The sequence below is a fragment of the Myxine glutinosa genome, chromosome 1 (genome assembly GCF_964187855.1).
Source record: "Myxine glutinosa chromosome 1, kmMyxGlut1.1, whole genome shotgun sequence".
Classification (NCBI taxonomy): domain Eukaryota; kingdom Metazoa; phylum Chordata; class Myxini; order Myxiniformes; family Myxinidae; genus Myxine; species Myxine glutinosa.
This window is the reverse complement of record NC_136261.1, coordinates 437,906,184-437,923,793: the sequence shown is the minus strand read 5'-3', so window position 1 is coordinate 437,923,793 and position 17,610 is coordinate 437,906,184. Positions and strand designations below refer to the sequence as shown.

Below are 17,610 nucleotides of genomic sequence, written 5' to 3'. Positions count from 1 at the left end.
ACCGAGCCCCTCCCTCATTTTTGATCCAATCGAGGGGAAACATCACAAATTTGTTCAGCATGTGAGTCTACTAAAATGCCCTTTTGGAATTTGCGATAGGGCACGTGGTTTGGCAGATATCGTTAATTAAACGAAATATTTAAAAAATGGATATCTCTTGAATCACTAGTACCTCAGACCGTGAGTTGGTAATAATGTATATAATTCACACAGTGCAATACGTGCAGGCTGCTCCACGGAGTGACCTTGCGGGCTTATCAACGAGGCGAGGCGTGACACACGTGTCTCAGCATACCTCAGATCAAGTTTGAAAACCAGCATCAACCGTGCATAAATTTGCATATTCCATCATTTTTGACAAAGTTATGGCACTTTGAAATTTGGTAGGGGACATGTATTGCAGCGCAATACTCAGAATGCTTGTTCATGTATGTTTTTTTTGTTGCACTTTATAATGTATACAACGACCACTGAATGTTTGGATGTTTACCATGCTTTATTCATGTGTTTTTTTTTGTTGCACTTTATAATGTATACTGTGACCACTGCATGTTTGGATGTTTACCATGCTTTATTCATGTGTGTTTTTTTTGTTGCACTTTATAATGTATACTATGACCACTGAATGTTTGGAGGTTTACCATGCCCCATTAATATGTGTTTTTTGTCTTTAAGCGCACACTACCTCAAATTCCTAACAACTGTCAAGTTGATGTGGCAATAAAGTATTGAATCTTGATACGCATGTATACCAGATCCGCAATGGGAATGCCTGGATCAGAAACGGCTCTTGAAGAACTCACATGTCGCGTCCTATGTGATCTCTTGGAGAAGGGAACCATTGCCAAGCTCGCGACGACCTCTGTTGTGGTGGTCGCACATTGGATGAACTCTGCCAAAACTGGTGAATGGTTTTGCATGCCCTGTGGAAATGTCGACTCCACCTATCCGTTCCAAAGACTGTTATATGCCCGAAGAGCTCTACCATCTTGGGCTGGATCTAGTCTAATGGTGCTATCCAGGCCAGCACACATCGTGTGGCCTCTCTCTCCACGTGCTCGACTCCTGAGAAGGTCAGAGGAATGAGATCCTTTATTGGGGCATATAAGGTTCTTGCTCGTGTTATCCCTGGCTGCTCAACACTGCTATCCCCCTTGGATGACGATGTGGTCGGATGCCAAACACTGGACAGAGTTATGTGGACTGACGAGTTGCAAGCTCCCTTCCGTAGAGCCCAAGCCCTTGCCTCCAAAAAAACATCAAAACCACCAGACCCCCATACACCCCCAATGAGCTGTCCACACCTGCCCACAGTTCTGAATCCTTACTAATCCCTATCAGCCAAGCATCGGATCACATCTCCATTACACCCCCAAAGCTTAACATCCGTCAACCAGATCACTCCCAATCTGTTGAGACCATCGGTGACACCAGTGTGGATCATCCATCGATGTCTCCGAGCGACTGTGCACCAAGACGCTCCAGCCGCCCACGATACCATCCCAAGTACTTGAAGGATTATATTTTGGATGCTCAGCTTCGTCATATGATGGTCATAATACTTGCCTAAGTACCGTAATGGGGCAGAGTAGTCCCTGAGGTGGGACGGGAGTCCACCCCTGTAAAGATTTGCATATATTGTACATGACTAATTGGTACATTATTTGAAGTGTTGACTGCTTGTGAGATTGGAATTTGCCAAATGTTTTGCTTATTCATTTGGCATTATTTGTGCGTTATCCCTGGTTTATAGTGGGTTTTGTTTTTCAATGTGTTACCTGTAAAGGGTTTTGTTCACCCTCTGTGCTCAATATATTGGTCCATAATATCCGTGATCTCCAACATTGTCGGTAATCATTACCTTCATTGTATTCAGCCAATCGATGTTAGTAGCCAGTTACACTCACCTGTTTTCTACATGTATAATCTCGAGAACTGTCTTAAAGATACGAGTACAACAATGAAAGGATGGAGAGGGGAAAGAAGAGTTCACGTCACTATGTGTATTACACCCACGGGTGAGGGCTGGCACGGGGTTACCGTGCAGGGGTGTTTGGTTGTGGTGTCGAGTTTGGAGATTCCCCTTAACCGAAGTGGCGATGAACAACGTGATGACGCAGCCTCGTAGAACAGCACGTGATCTCCCGCGTATTCGAGTCTCACAGCAGGTCACGTGGTTATTAGACTATAGGTTTGCACGCCGTCCCTCCGTCTGTCCCTCCGTCTGTCCGTCCGTCAGTCTGTCAGTCCGTCACGCAAAGAACAGTTTTCCGGACTTTTTTTTCTAAACGCTTAAGGCTAATGATTTCAAACTTGGTACATGGTTTCCTCATGATAGGTTACAGATCACGTTCGAACTTCACGACGTTTCGGTCATTTTTGACAAAATTATGGCACTTTGAACTTTGGTAATTCTGATGATCCTTAACTCAGTGCCATTTTAAGTTTCAATTTCCTTTAAAAACCATTTTCTCTGCAATAATAGGACCGATTGAGATCAAATTTTCACCGCAGGGGGGACTCGGTCTGGAGAATATTTTAATGGTAAATATGACGTCACAGGTCATCTGGTTCGGCCGCCATATTGTTTTTCGTGAAAACACGAAAACCCCTTTTTCTCTGCAACGGCTGAACAGATTGAGGCCAAACTTTGCAAGCAGAATCGCATACCCATTACGAACAAAAAAGTCAGCGGGCATGACGTCATGTGTCACATGGTTTCAGAGTTATGGCCTTTTTTATGCAAGAACCTTTAAAACCAAGCCGCTCCCTCATTTTTGATCCAATCGAGGGGAAACTTCACAGATCTGTTCAGCATGTTAGTCGACTAAAATGTCCTTTTGGAATATGCGATAGGGCACGTGATTTGGCAGATATCGTTAATTAAAGGAAAATATTTAAAAAATGGATATCTCTTGAATCACGAGTACCTCAGACCGTGAGTTGGTAATTATATAATTCACACAGTGCAATACGTGCAGGCCGCTCCACGGAGCGACATTGCGGGCTTATCAACGAGGCAAGGCGTGACACACATGTGTCTCAGCAAACCTCAGATCAAGTTTGAAAACCAGCATCAACTGTGCATAAATTTGCATATTCGATCATTTTTGACAAGTTTATGGCACTTTGAACTTTTTTTGCTTTTTGGTCGGGGACATGTATTGCAGCGCAATACTCAGAATGCTTGTTTTAATGACATCAAGTAGATTTTCAACATGTTTTTCACCTGAAGTTTATTTTCTTGAGAAATAATAACCGAATGAGGCAACATTCCTTGGGGTTTAACCCCTTCATGTGATGATAACGTTTATTTTAAACCTGTTATCTCTGATTATCCCGTTTAATAAACAATCTCGTTCTCATCTCGTTATCATTTATCAAAACAAACATCATTCCCGAATCCCGATCCACGGATTTCTCCGATCGATGTTCGAGTTCAGGAAGTTCAATCAGAGCCTGAACTGAACTCATTCGGGAGAACGATCTTCAAAATGTGATTCAGGTTCAACCCTGGACGGCTGGGTTCGAATCCCGACCCAGGTATAAACTGCCGTCCAGGTGTTTCGCAGACAGGTGATTGATTCATTAATGTGTTCATCTTCGTCCTTCGGATGGATGTAAAGCCGGTCGTCTTGTGTGCAAGCATTAGTCGGTGAACGTTAAAGATCCCACGGCGTCGTTCGCGAAGAGTAGGCAAGCTATCGCCGGCATCCTGAACAAATTACACATTCCTGCTGAAACCCACAAGGCACTCCTGTAAATAAGGTAAAGGTACGACGAGAATTTGTTAGATTATTATCGAGAACACGTGACACCAGAATAGTTGCACCGACGTATAACGTCATCGTACACGTTCCCACGTGGTAAAACGTCATCACGACATGGAGTATTAAGGTGTGATTGAAAACCCGATGCACACCAGGTAACACGGTTTATAACGCCTTTCCCATCATTTCTGAGTCGATTCCTCGAGCGAAGTGAATCATGTTTAAAGACCATTGTTGGATACCTGGTTTAAACATGTACATCGGACAATGGCTGAAGTGTAACCTGGAGTCCCGATTCCCTGTCCTTGTACAACTCCATCATGTTCAATCGAACCAATTCGATAACAATCGGTAAACGTGATCTCGTCTCCCTGGAGGAATGTCTTAGGGGTTGTCGGTGGAATCTTTAGCTCCTTACAATTTACCTGGACCTTGATCCAGTATTCGCTCGTTTATAAAGTACAACCGTTCGATTTGAACTCATGGAAGCACCTGTACAGGTAAGAAAAGGGGATTGGTGTGAGGGAGAGCAAAGGGAATGTCATGTACTTCACCTGGACATTTACCCTCATAGCTAAAATGATCCTTCTTTACCGACGATCTTGAACATGTCTGGGTTCGAATCCAGACCCAGGTATAAACTGCCGTCCAGGTGTTTCACGGTGTGGGAATAATTTGTGTTCTCCTAAAATTAATTGCGAATAATTGCGAAAAACGTAAACAAAACCGTATACCTGCATCGATTATTATCAAATGTTTAATTGTCCTGGAGAGATGATTATACCTCTCCCACCTCCCCCCAAGTCCTTCCGATGTCCCTGCTCTCAAATGTTGTTTTTGTGTCCTTCCCCCTCTCTCCCCATCTTTTCTGCCGCTCTCCTTGTTTTTTGTGTTTTGTGTGTCGGTTTGACTTTTTGTGTGATTAATGTTAGCTCTTTCACGAGCCTCAATCTTGTATACAATAAAACAAAAACAAAAAAATCCTACCTGTTAAACACCATGATGAGCCCCCTACCACGCATTGATGGATCATCCTACCTGTTAAACACCATGATGAGCCCCCTACCACGCATTGATGGATCATCCTACCTGTGAAACACCATGATGAGCACCCTACCTTGCATTGATGGATCATCCTACCTGTTAAACACCATGATGAGCCCCCTACCACGCATTGATGGATCATCCTACCTGTGAAACACCATGATGAGCCCCATACCACGCATTGATGGATCATCCTACCTGTGAAACACCATGATGAGCCCCATACCGCACATTGATGGATCATCCTACCTGTGAAATACCATGATGAGCCCCACAACGCGCATTGATGGATCATCCTACCTGTGAAACACCATGATGAGCTCCATACCGCGCATTGATGGATCATCCTACCTGTGAAACACCATGATGAGCCCCATACCGCACATTGATGGATCATCCTACCTGTGAAACACCATGATAAGCCCCATACCGTGCATTGATGGATCATCCTACCTGTGAAACACCGTGATGAGCCGCATACAGCGCATTGATGGATCATCCTACCTGTGAAACACTGGGATGCACCCCCTCCTGCACATTGATGGATCATCCTACCTGTGAAACTCCATGATGAGCCCCCTACCGTGCAATGATGGATCATCCTACCTGTGAAACACCATGATGAGCCCCATACAACACATTGATGGATCATCTTTCCTGTGAAACACCGGGATGAGCCCCCTATCGCGCATTGGTGGATCATCCTACCTGTGAAACACCGTGATGAGCCCCATACCGCGCATTGATGGATCATGCTACCTGTGAAACACTGGGATGAGCCCCGACCACACATTGATCGATCATCCTACCTGTGAAACACCGGGATGAGCCCCCTACCACGCATTGATGGATCATCCGACATGTGAAACACCGTGATGAGCCCCATACCGCGCATTGATGGATCATTCTACCTGTGAAACACCGGGATGAGCCCCCGACCGTGCATTGATGGATAATCCTACCTTTGAAACACCATGATGAGCCCCCTATCGTACATTGATGGATCATCCAATCTGTGAAACACCGTGATGAGCCCCGACCGCACATTGATGGATCATCCTACCTGTGAAACACCATGATAAGCCCCATACCGTGCATTGATGGATCATCCTACCTGTGAAACACCGTGATGAGCCGCATACAGCGCATTGATGGATCATCCTACCTGTGAAACACTGGGATGCACCCCCTCCTGCACATTGATGGATCATCCTACCTGTGAAACTCCATGATGAGCCCCCTACCGTGCAATGATGGATCATCCTACCTGTGAAACACCATGATGAGCCCCATACAACACATTGATGGATCATCTTACCTGTGAAACACCGGGATGAGCCCCCTATCGCGCATTGGTGGATCATCCTACCTGTGAAACACCGTGATGAGCCCCATACCGCGCATTGATGGATCATGCTACCTGTGAAACACTGGGATGAGCCCCGACCACACATTGATCGATCATCCTACCTGTGAAACACCGGGATGAGCCCCCTACCACGCATTGATGGATCATCCGACATGTGAAACACCGTGATGAGCCCCATACCGCGCATTGATGGATCATTCTACCTGTGAAACACCGGGATGAGCCCCCGACCGTGCATTGATGGATAATCCTACCTTTGAAACACCATGATGAGCCCCCTATCGTACATTGATGGATCATCCAATCTGTGAAACACCGTGATGAGCCCCGACCGCACATTGATGGATCATCTTACCTGCGAAACACCGGGATGAGCCCCATACCGTGCATTGATGGATCATCTTCCCTGTGAAGCACCATGGTGAGCCCTGACCATGCATTGATGGATCAATGGATCATCCTACCTGTGAAACACAATGATGAGCCCCCTACCGCGCATTGATGGATCATCCTACCTGTGAAACACCGGGATGAGCCCCATACCGTGCATTGATGGATCATCCTACCTGTGAAACACCGGGAAGAGCCCCGACTATGCATTGATGGATCACCCTCCCTGTGAAACACCATGATGAGCCCCATACCGCGCATTGATGGATCATCCTACCTGTGAAACACCGGGATGAGCCCCATACCACGCATTGATGGATCATCCTACCTGAGAAACACCATTATGAGCCCCATACCGCATATTGATGGATCATCCTACTTGTGAAACACCATGATGAGCCCCATACCGCGCAATGATGGATCATCTTACCTGTGAAACACCATGATGCACCCCATGCCGCACATTGATGGATCATCCTACCTGTGAAACACCATGATGAGCCCCATACCACACATTGATGGATCATCCTACCTGAGAAACACCATGATGAGCCCCTTACCACGCATTGATGGATCATCCGACCCGTGAAACACCATGATGAGCCCCATACTGCGCATTGATGGATCATCCTACCTGTGAAATACCATGATGAGCCCCTACCTCGCATTGATGGATCGTCCTAACTGGGAAACACTGAGAAGAGCCCCATACCGCGCATTGATGGATCGTCCTACCTGTGAAACACCGTGATGAGCCCCTACCGCACATTAATGGATCACCCTACCTGTGAAACACCGGGATGAGCCCCCTACCACGCATTGATGGATCATCCTACCTGTGAAACACTGGGATGAGCCCCGACCACGCATTGATGGATCACCCTCCCTGTGGAACACCGGGATGAGCCCCATACCACGCATTGATGGATCATCCTACCTGTGAAACACCGGGATGAGCCCCCTACTGTGCATTGATGGATCATCCTACCTGTGAAACACCTGGATGAGCCCCCTACCGCACATTGATGGATCATCCTACCTGTGAAACACCATGATGAGCCCCATACTGCGCATTGATGGATCATCCTTCCTGTGATACACCTGGATGAGCCTCCTACCGTGCATCGATGGATCATCCTACCTGTGAAACAGCGCGGTGGGGCCGCACAGCGCGGCCTGTTTGTCATGCACTGAGGCGGGTATCACGCTCAGCTGAGCGCCGGTGTCACACAAAAAACAACGCCCGGACTCTGTGTCCATGATAAACAGAAGGCTGCCTGAATGGCCGACGCTCATGGCAGGAAGCGAGCGCCGGCCTGGTTGTTTCCCGACCCGCCAAAAGTGCACAGTGGGCGGCACGTTCTGGCCTTCTGCCCAAACATGGCGTGGTAATAGCACATGGTCTGCTCTGGTGGAGGCTCCGGCGGTCACGTCGGGTCCGGTCGACGGGGCGTCGCGGCGGCCACTGCCTTCGTGGCACGGACGTTGCCTCGGTCGGCCCAGGGTTCCAGGCGGCCGCTCCGACGTGTCGCCTGGCCGAGAAAAAATTATCGGCCTCCTTGGCCAGGGCGCGAGGGTCCGTGATGGGCGAGTTAGCCAAAGCCAACCGTACCTGCCCGGGTAGCCGCCGGAGGAACAGCTTGTGGAAGAGGAAGGCTGGGCTGTGGTCACAGAGAAGAGCAAGCATGTGGTCCATGCATTCGGATGGACGGGCCTCACCCAGCTCCGGGAGGTCGAGTAGTTGTCGCGCGCATTTGGTCTCCGTGAGTCCAAACGCACCGAGGAGTAGGCCTTTGAGCACGCCATATTTGTCGGCGTCCGGCGGGTGCTGAAGTAAGCTCAGGACCCGGGCAGCGGTGGAGGCGTTGAGCGCGGAGACCACATGGTGGTAGCGCGTCGTGTCCTCCATAATTTTCCGCAAGGCGAATTGAGAACCGCTTGAGCAAACCAAATGGCCGCGTGTGACGCCCAAAAGCCCGGGAGCTTCAAATCTACAGCTGACTCCATCGCCGTGTTCTTAGAAAGGGGTCACCAATTGTGGGAGCTGTGCTCGCACGATAAAGCCAGACAAAATGGACGACACAGGAACGAAGTTTCACCGAGCTATTTATTTTAGCTCAACACGAAAGAACTCAAAAGCACTGAATCCGCCCATCAAACGGGCGGCAATTTATAAGGCAAACTCAACACACAAAAGGCCACGCCTCTCAGGCGGGGCGTGGTATGCAAATAAGTGTTCGCCCGGGAAAGGCAAGTCTGGACACGCCCGGGCGAGTCCAGACAAGTGACCACTCGCCGGTTGCGTCATCGGCCGGTGCAAGGTAATTGTGCCATGCTTTCGGTACCCGCTATAATAGCACAACAAAGGCGAGGCACGGGGGGAGGGGTGCGGGGGGGAGTGGGGGCGGGGGGTGCGGGATGGAGGGGGGAGGGGCTGCTTGTTCATTGATATACGTAATTTTTGTCTAACCTGGAACGAAGTTCAGGTGAACTTATGCGATGGCGCGTCGTCTGCCCGTAAACACTTGCAACTTATTCTGCGAAACTGCTGATGAGATTTTGACCAAATTTGGCACAAATTGTATTTCTTGTGTTGTGACTAAAGTTTGTTCAGGGCAATAACAAAAGTCGGGGCCTCAGGGGGTCAAAGTGGATCCACGTTTGACCCCAAAATATCAATTTGCTTTTTCCCTCAAACTACGCACACTATTTCGATGAAACTTCCCCACAACCTTCACCACCCGTGATGTACAAATGTTTGTTCAAGGCATTACAAAAGGAGGTAAACTGTGTGGGCGGTGGGGGAGCTGGGGGGGGTGGGGGGGGGAAGGGTGGACCCCAAAATAGGTATGTTTTTGTTTGTTTAGAGTCTCATGATTATGTTCGTTTGATTCTAACTGCTGCCCTGTGTTCTAGCAACCATTGTAATTGGTTTAAAATACCTTCAGTCAGTGCAGTTTCTGTTTATTCCACCAGGTGAGCACCAGGTGTGTCACCCATATTTTTACTCTTTAAATTAAGTAACTAAATAAAATAGACTCAATCTGAGGAGGGAGCAGGGGTGTTCCATCCATTACCAAGCTGCTTGGAGAGTGCTTACCAAGCAGCTCAAGCACTCGAGCAAGCTTTATTGCACAGAAACCGACCTGTTCTGACGCAGGGTATACTCGAGTTGAGTGGACAAAATGGGGGAATTAAGACTCCAAGCTAAGCGACCTGAACGCAGGCTGACCAAAGATAAGCCTGTTAGTGTAAATTATCTTAAACACACAAACACAAACACCCAGTTTTCATTCATGTAATCCCTTGGAGGTGGAGAAGTATGTGGAAGAGAGAGTGTGGGGAAGTGGGGAAGCGAGAGGGGGTGGGGTAGTGGGGAAGAGAGAGGGGGATGGGCTAGTGGGGAAGAGAGAGAGGGGGATGGGGTCGTGGGGAAGAGAGAGAGGGGGATGGGGTAGTGGGGAAGAGAGAGAGGGGGATGGGGTCGTGGGGAAGAGAGAGAGGGGGATGGTGTAGAGGGGGAAAGAGAGAGAGGGGGATGGGGTAGGGGGAAGAAAGAGAGGGGGATGGGGTAGTGGGGAAGAGAGAGAGGGGGATGGGGTAGTGGGGAAGAGAGAGAGAGGGGGATGGGGTAGTGGGGAAGAGAGAGAGGGGATGGGGTAGTGGGGAAGAGAGAGAGGGGGATGGGGTAGTGGGGAAGAGAGAGAGGTGGATGGGGTATTGGGGAAGAGAAAGAGGGGATGGGGTAGTGGGGAAGAGAGAGAGGGGGATGGGGTAGTGGGGAAGAGAGAGAGGTGGATGGGGTATTGGGGAAGAGAAAGAGGGGATGGGGTAGTGGGGAAGAGAGAGAGGGGGATGGGGTAGTGGGGAAGAGAGAGCGGGGGATGGGGTAGTGCGGAAGGGAGAGAGGGGATGGGGTAGTGGGGAACAGAGAGAGGGGGATGGGGTAGTGGGGAAGAGAGAGCGGGGGATGGGGTAGTGGGGAAGAGAGAGAGAGGAGGATGGGGTAGTGGGGAAGATTGAGGGATGGAGAAAGAGGGGTGGAGAAAGAGGGTGGGGATGGGATAGTCGGGGAGAGGGATGGGGAGAGAGAGAGAGATGAGGAGAGAGAGGGAGGGGAATGAGAGAGGAGGGAGGACAGGATGGGGAATAAGAAAGGCCTTCAATCAGCAAACACAAGTTTGGACTATCCCCTCCTCCTGGTTGGACATCATTCAATTAAACAAACCTTGGGTCTTGTGATACTTGACAAGAGGGAAAATCGAGTTGGAAAATAATTAAGTGGAAAAGAGTGAAGGAAAATATAAATAGGGAAATAAAACAGAAGAAAAAGGAAAGAATGAAATGGACAAAATATGGAATTTTTAATTCCCTGTAAATGGAGGGAAGAAGAGGAACCCCTCCCCATTTCCCTTTACTTACAAAGTCTTTTCAAGTTGTTCTGATCCAGATCAACCTTCTCCGGATGCTCCACCGGCACTTCTGTGGATGTGATTAAAGATGAACAAAAATTACAAGATGTGAAATTATGCACTAATTGGAGTGATGCTGATCCGATGTAGCAAGTCTGGATGTAATGGGCCCAGAACTGAAGGTGGACTTGCGAGACAAACACACACCATCTGTGATTTACAGTAAGGATGACTCCATTTTTAGTGGAGTGGCTTATGGAAATGATCGTGACACGGTGGCCCAAAGCACTAAATTTGGCGCAGTTATACTTGAGGACCATACAAAACTTTTGAGAGGGGGCTGCCCGATTTTCGAGGCCCAGGTCAAGGTCAGGTCAAGGTCAAAGGTCAAATTATGTGTTTTCACGTTTTTGCCATATCCAGCTCAGAGCTGTCATAGAAACATTATCTCAGTGTCTAAATAATCATTTTTAAGGACAAGGAATCCATTTGTATTATGGAAAATATCCTCACGTGCTGCCATATTGTATTTCAAGGTCAGGTGAAGGTCAAAGGTCAAATTATGTGTTGGTCATTTTTGCATCGGTGTTTTTGACGTACATCGATACGCTGAGGGAGGATACTGGATTGGCCAGTACAGAGGAGGTCGCGGCCTGCATGACTTATGCCTCACAATTTCCGCGACAGAGACACAGTCCTGTGCATGGCAGTCCTGCGTTCCTGCACGTGCAATTCTTTGAACAAGTGGGTGTCGCCTTACATCCGCACTTGAGTAGTTCTCTACAACTAAGAGCAGCAGCTGACAGGGTTGTCCAGGTTGGACGCCACCCGGTATCTGCTTTGGTCCACCCAAAGCCATCTGGATTTGGTGCAGCTAGAATGGGCTTCAGACTCTCTCTCCAAATCCTGGCTTGGTACAGGCATCGATTTACATGCTGGAGCAGTGCATTCTGAGTTGGAGGAAGCTTCTCCATCATCTTCACTCTCCTTGGGAATAGCTCCTGTCGAAGGTCATTCACATTGACATGCGGGGTTGTGTTGTCGTACATGATACAGGTAAACCGCTCGATCACATTGAATGCTGGAGATGTAATCACCTGTGGAACAAACGCAGTCAGGGACGTAATGGTGAATCCTTCTGTGGCTGTCGGGTAAGCTTACCATGCCTTCCAAGCTGTCTTTTTGCCTTTACCACTGAATTGGGATGTTACATCAGAGCCAGAGAATGCATGGAAAAACGGCAGAGCACGAGCTTTGTCTTCCCCAAGTTCCTGGCAGATTGAGTTGACATGGTAATAGCGGAAGTGTTTACCAGTACCAAAGCCAACCCATAGTTGCATACGTGGATGGTGCTGCACAAGATCATGAAACACTCCCACCAGAATCACAATCGCGTCTGTGTCTACGGTTCTGATGAGAACAGTAGTCGCCCCTTCCCTTAGGGCATCGTTTACATGAAGACATATTCTACTGTCTGCTTCTTCATGATCACTCTCTCCCATTAATGTGATGTTAGCCTGATTCGATTGGACTCGTGGACCAGATGTAATGTAAACCTGTTTGGTAAGTGGATAGTCGTGTTTGACTACGTCCTCCGTCAGCAGTGCGAAAAGCTCCTCCTTGTTGGTAGGACCCTGTAGAAAGCCAGCGAAGTTACTTGGTAACTTCGTATTGCGGGATACCTTTCTACGTAATCCTTTCCCTCGTTTCTCTCGAGTTGTGGCTTTGAGGCTGTCGGGTCGGTAAGTGTCCCAAACGTTGTCCATCCTGGAACAGCCTTGAAGTTGCCTTTCTATCCAGGGGATGAAGATATTGTCACTGTATTTGCTGAACGTAGAAGTGTTTTCTTGTGGCAGGGCATGTACAATGGCAGCACCATCAACCACTTTGGCGTCAAAATAAGTGGGTGTTTCTGGCTGGACACTTGCATCAATGCAATGCAATAGCTCTGATTTATTGCTTGGTAGTCGGAGTCTCCCATGCAAAGACAGTGCTGGCGGCCACGGGTGGTTTTTATGTTTAAAGAACACCTCCAGTTTGGTATTACGGACTTGGGCAGCGACGAACAGCTGACTGAACAGATTGCAGTCACTGTTTATTTTCTCGAATTGCTTTTTCGCTTTTGATTTCATGGTAGTGGAATGTGGACGTTTAAATAGAGGAAGTTGGTTTTTCCTGATGGCCACGTAAATTGATTAATGTCTTTCAACCAGCACTGCCTTGACGTACTTGGAATACTGGTCATTACCCAAAGTTTCCATCGTGTGCAGTGCTTGGACAACCATATCATCCACACAATCATGTTTGTCCAGGGTCATGAGTTCCTTTGATGTCTCCATGAATGGATTCCCCATTGTCACTATGGCATCGCACATATCGTTAACCTGTGTCTGGAACGTTTTCTGAATCGAATGTCCCTGGATGTGACGTTGGGAGGGTTGCTCTGACGAGTGATATAATTCGTGAAACTCTGTGAGGATTCTGGCTTGTTCAGGACCTGCCACCATCCATCGTTTCAGGGCAGCTGGATTTTCAGTGAGACCGATGGCTCCACCTGATCCCTTCACTGTTTCGTTATTTTGTTCATGTGCCTGGTCGAGGGGCATGCTCGAGAATTTTCGGCTAGTCTTAATGAACACCCAGTTCTGTTTTAACTCATCTCTGATCTCATTTGGCAGGGCCTTCATATCCCTGATGTGGACCGGTAGCCAGCGGGCATAGTTGGTGTGATCTAGCACGAAAAACCAGGGCGCTAGTGCTTCCAGCACATCTATGTAGAGGGCGAAGTTCCTTTCTCTGTGTGATCGGATAAAGATGAGTACCAACAGTTCAAGCTGCAAGATTTTATCCCAGAATTCAAAAGTTGGACTGTTTCGTATCATTTTTTCTTTCCAGTTCTGATGTTTTCATCCTGATAGTAATGGATTCATTGACTAAATATGTTGGTTATGTGACTAAGACCAAGTTTTTTAGGTTATATATAAGCTGGATATTGCAAAAACATGACAGACACATAATTTGACCTTTGACCTAGACCTGACCTTGACCTGGGCCTCTAAAATCGGGCAGCCCCCTCTCAAAGGTTTTGTATGGTCCTAAAGTAGAACTGTGCCAAATTTGGTCCTTTGGGCCAGTGTGTCACGATATCACTTAAATTTGGACTTTCGCCACCCCACTATTTCTAATGCTGCTTACAGACCCATCCACATCCATTGGTTATTTTCATTACTCATTTCCAGAAGTTTGTCATAGCAACTTACAGCTGATGGCACTGAACAAAACTGTCGCCAACCAAGCCAATCAGTATGAATAATGAAAATTATGAAGAACCCACATGGCTCCCTATATTGGGTCAAAATATGCAAAAGTACTTACGAAAGTGTGAGTCCTCTGCATTTGAGCTTCATCCGTGTGGGCTTTGGACAGTGCTGTCTGTCACAGGTGCTACTCAGCATTGAAAGCAACTGATCACTGATGACCGATGCAAAGAGGTTCCATTCTGAGTTCCACACATTCACTATGGATGCGAGACTTGGATCCTTACCAAGAGCCAGAGAATGAGACTTAACTACTTCGGAACCAAATCTCTTCAGAGAATCCTTGGCTATTGCTGGTCAGACTTTGTGTCCAAAGAGCATTTGCTGAGAGAGACTCAGATGAGATTTGTTTCTTGTATGGTCCGTGAGCGTCATCTGCGGCTGTATGGACATGTGGCTCGTTTTCCAGACGCTGATCCAGCTCACCAGATCAGATCACCAGACCAGATCTCAGGCCTCGTGAGTGAAGGAGGCCAACGGGCTGACCGCGTGTCTCTTTGTTTCAGCAGGTTGATCGGCATCTCAGGGAGATAGGGATGGGCCAGGCATCAGCCTGGGGGGTGGTCAGCCGGAGGCCCCTGGAGTACAATCAGAGAGTGGATGAGGCGAAGCGCTGCTCCGATGCATGCTCCCATACCTAACCGGCCTGTGGGGTGGGGTCCAGCCCAATCGGGAATGTTCGGGTCCTGTCAGCGGTTATGGCGATTAGACTGGTCAACACCCAAGTTGGTTCTGACTTATTTTCAACTGTTTCTAACTAATTTGTGCCCACGAATCCGAATCTGACATTAAAATTTCGCTATCACGTAACCTTGATGAAGTACATCATAAGTGTGGACAAAATATTTAGAGCATGCGAATTCCTTGATTAAGTCTCAATAAGTCTATTTATTGTCACAAAAAATAATATGAACTTAAAGTTTTTATTTACATCACATAAAAAAATGTAAATCTCCAAAACTAATATGAACTTTAAGCTTTTATCTACATCACATTAAAAGTGCTTCTGAACTTCTGAACTCAGCAGTCAATTGTGGTCCTGCTACTCTCGTTCTCAGTTTTTTCTGTATTTTCATCCCATACTTCCTTGTTTAAAATCTTAACTCAAAAAAAACAAAAAAACAAAAACATTTCCCTCTTTGTTCTTTTCGTTCGTTCGTTCTTCGACCACGTGTTTCACCCCCATTTTCACGCCATTCCCCAGATATGTTTTGCCCTGTTCCTTTTGCGGACATATTTTGCCCTGTTCACATGACTCGTGGTTGTCCCTCTTGGCCCCCTCTCCCCATTGGTATTTTTGTGAATATTAGATTGTTCTTCTCGGTTCTGTTTAAATATGTTTAAACTTTCCCCTGCAGTGTTTTATTCAGTGGTATATTACAACACGCTGTTTTTCTTCCTATTTAAAAAGCTCTTTTCAATTTCCTCTCCAACTCATTCTACTTCCAAAAAAAATTCAATCTCTTATAATTCTAAATCACTACATGCTCGAAATTCATGTTCATTCCACCCCTCCACCATCGTTCTTAAACGGATCTCCAACTTGAAAATCACAATGAACCCAATTTGTTACAAATGTTCGTCTTTCATGAATCATCCAATTTCGAAACTCCCCCCCTGGCCCTCCCCTCCTAAACTCCCCACCAACCCTTCCCCTTCAAAACTCCTCCCCAACCCCTCCCCTTCAAATCTTCCCCCCCCTACCATCCCTCTCCAATTCTCCCCCCTCCCACCTCCCTTCTCAAAGCTGCCTCCTCCCCACTTCATCTCCCTTCTATCTCATACCTCCACTTCCCCAACCTTCGACCTTCCTCTGTCCTCCCTCAAACAACCCCTCACTGTGCCTCATCCCATCACCATCAAACCATTCGTCCTCATCTTTCCCTTTCTTGTAACTCTTCTGTAATCTCTGACACACTATTACCTGCTCTTCCTACCTCCCCCGCCCATCCTTCATCTGCCCCGAACCCACCACTCCCCTCTCCTGCACCCGATGCTCCCCCTCTCTACTCATTAACGATATGGACCTCAAACATACGGGGCCTTTGCTAAAACCTGAATGATCTCTCCATTCAGGTTGCTTCTGACAATCCAGACTTGATCTGCTTAACAGAAACGTTCCTCCTTCAACATGTCTCTGATTCCTTAATATCTCTTCCTGGTTATTCCCTCCTCCGGTATGATAGACCTGAGCCTCGTCCTGGTGGTGGGGTTGCTATCTTTATCAAAAACTCTCTTCCACACTCTCCTTGAACTGCCCTCTCTCCAACCCACCCCAACGAGTATCTCTGGCTATGGCTTCCTCTCCGCAACCACCTTTTGTTCATATGCGTTCTGTACCGTCCTCCAAACAGTGATGACTTCATTTACATGTCGCTGTCTAACAACATGGACCAACTTATGTCAACTCATCCCAACTCTCTCTTCCTCATATGTGGCGACTTCAACTGTCATCATGCCAGCTGACTGAGTGTGGGTTCCTCTCTCACCAGCCATGGCACCTCAGCAAAGGACTTCTGTGACTCATTGGAACTGACACAATCTGTCAATTTTCCAACTGGGATCTCAGTCAATGGAGTATCTTCTCTTCTAGACGTGGATATGACAAACTTCCCTGCAAATGTCTGCTGCTCTTTTCTGCTCAAAACGGTTCTTCTGATCATGTGCTTGTTAAAGTGGACATCTCTCTGGCCATTCTCAGAGAGCCTCGTCAGCGCCGACGAGTCTGGCATTTCACTCAGGCCGACTGGCATGGGCTGCAAGCAGCCATCAAACATCTGGACTGGTCTCCCATCTCGACTGCCTCTGACATCAATTCTTCCTGGGAATTCTTCCAAAGTACACTGCTCTCTCTCATGCACAGATTTATCCCATCTCGTCTTCAGTTGTCTTACCCTTCCTCCCATCCATGGTACACTGAATCTTGTGGTGAGGAAGTTGCCCTGAAACAACTTGCCTTTGCCTCTCGGAAGGCAAATCCAACTGAAGGTAATCTCAGTTCCTTCCACCAAGCTCGGAACAAGTGTGTATCTACCCTCCGGAGTGCCAGGAAGCACTATCTCTCCACAATCAAGAATGAACTCTCAAACCTGTCTCCTTCCTCCAAATCCTAGTGGCATCTGGTCAAATCCGTTTCTGGTGTTTGTTCCCCCTCCATCCCCTCCCTCACCTCAAATGGCTACACAGTTAACACCGCACGTGACAAAGTCGAATGCCTAAACTCTGTGTTTGTCTCAAAATCTTGAGTCCCAAACCCATCTCTCTCTGTTCTCACCTTACCCAGTCAAACCCAACTGCTCCTGGACTCT

General features: G+C 47.6%; 1 protein-coding gene across 1 annotated transcript; it reads right to left on the bottom strand.

Annotated features, from left to right (window-relative positions):
• Nucleotides 1–3,219: 3,219 nt before the first annotated feature.
• On the bottom strand, nt 3,220–15,891 carry LOC144889654 (uncharacterized). Its single transcript, XM_078770703.1, has 2 exons — nt 10,996–15,891; nt 3,220–3,757 (listed from the first exon to the last, which is right to left on the bottom strand). The coding sequence occupies exon 1, from the start codon at nt 13,115–13,117 to the stop codon at nt 12,143–12,145; it is 975 nt and encodes a 324-aa protein (XP_078626829.1). The 5' UTR covers nt 13,118–15,891; the 3' UTR covers nt 3,220–3,757; nt 10,996–12,142.
• Between the last annotated feature and the right edge of the window lie 1,719 nt (nt 15,892–17,610).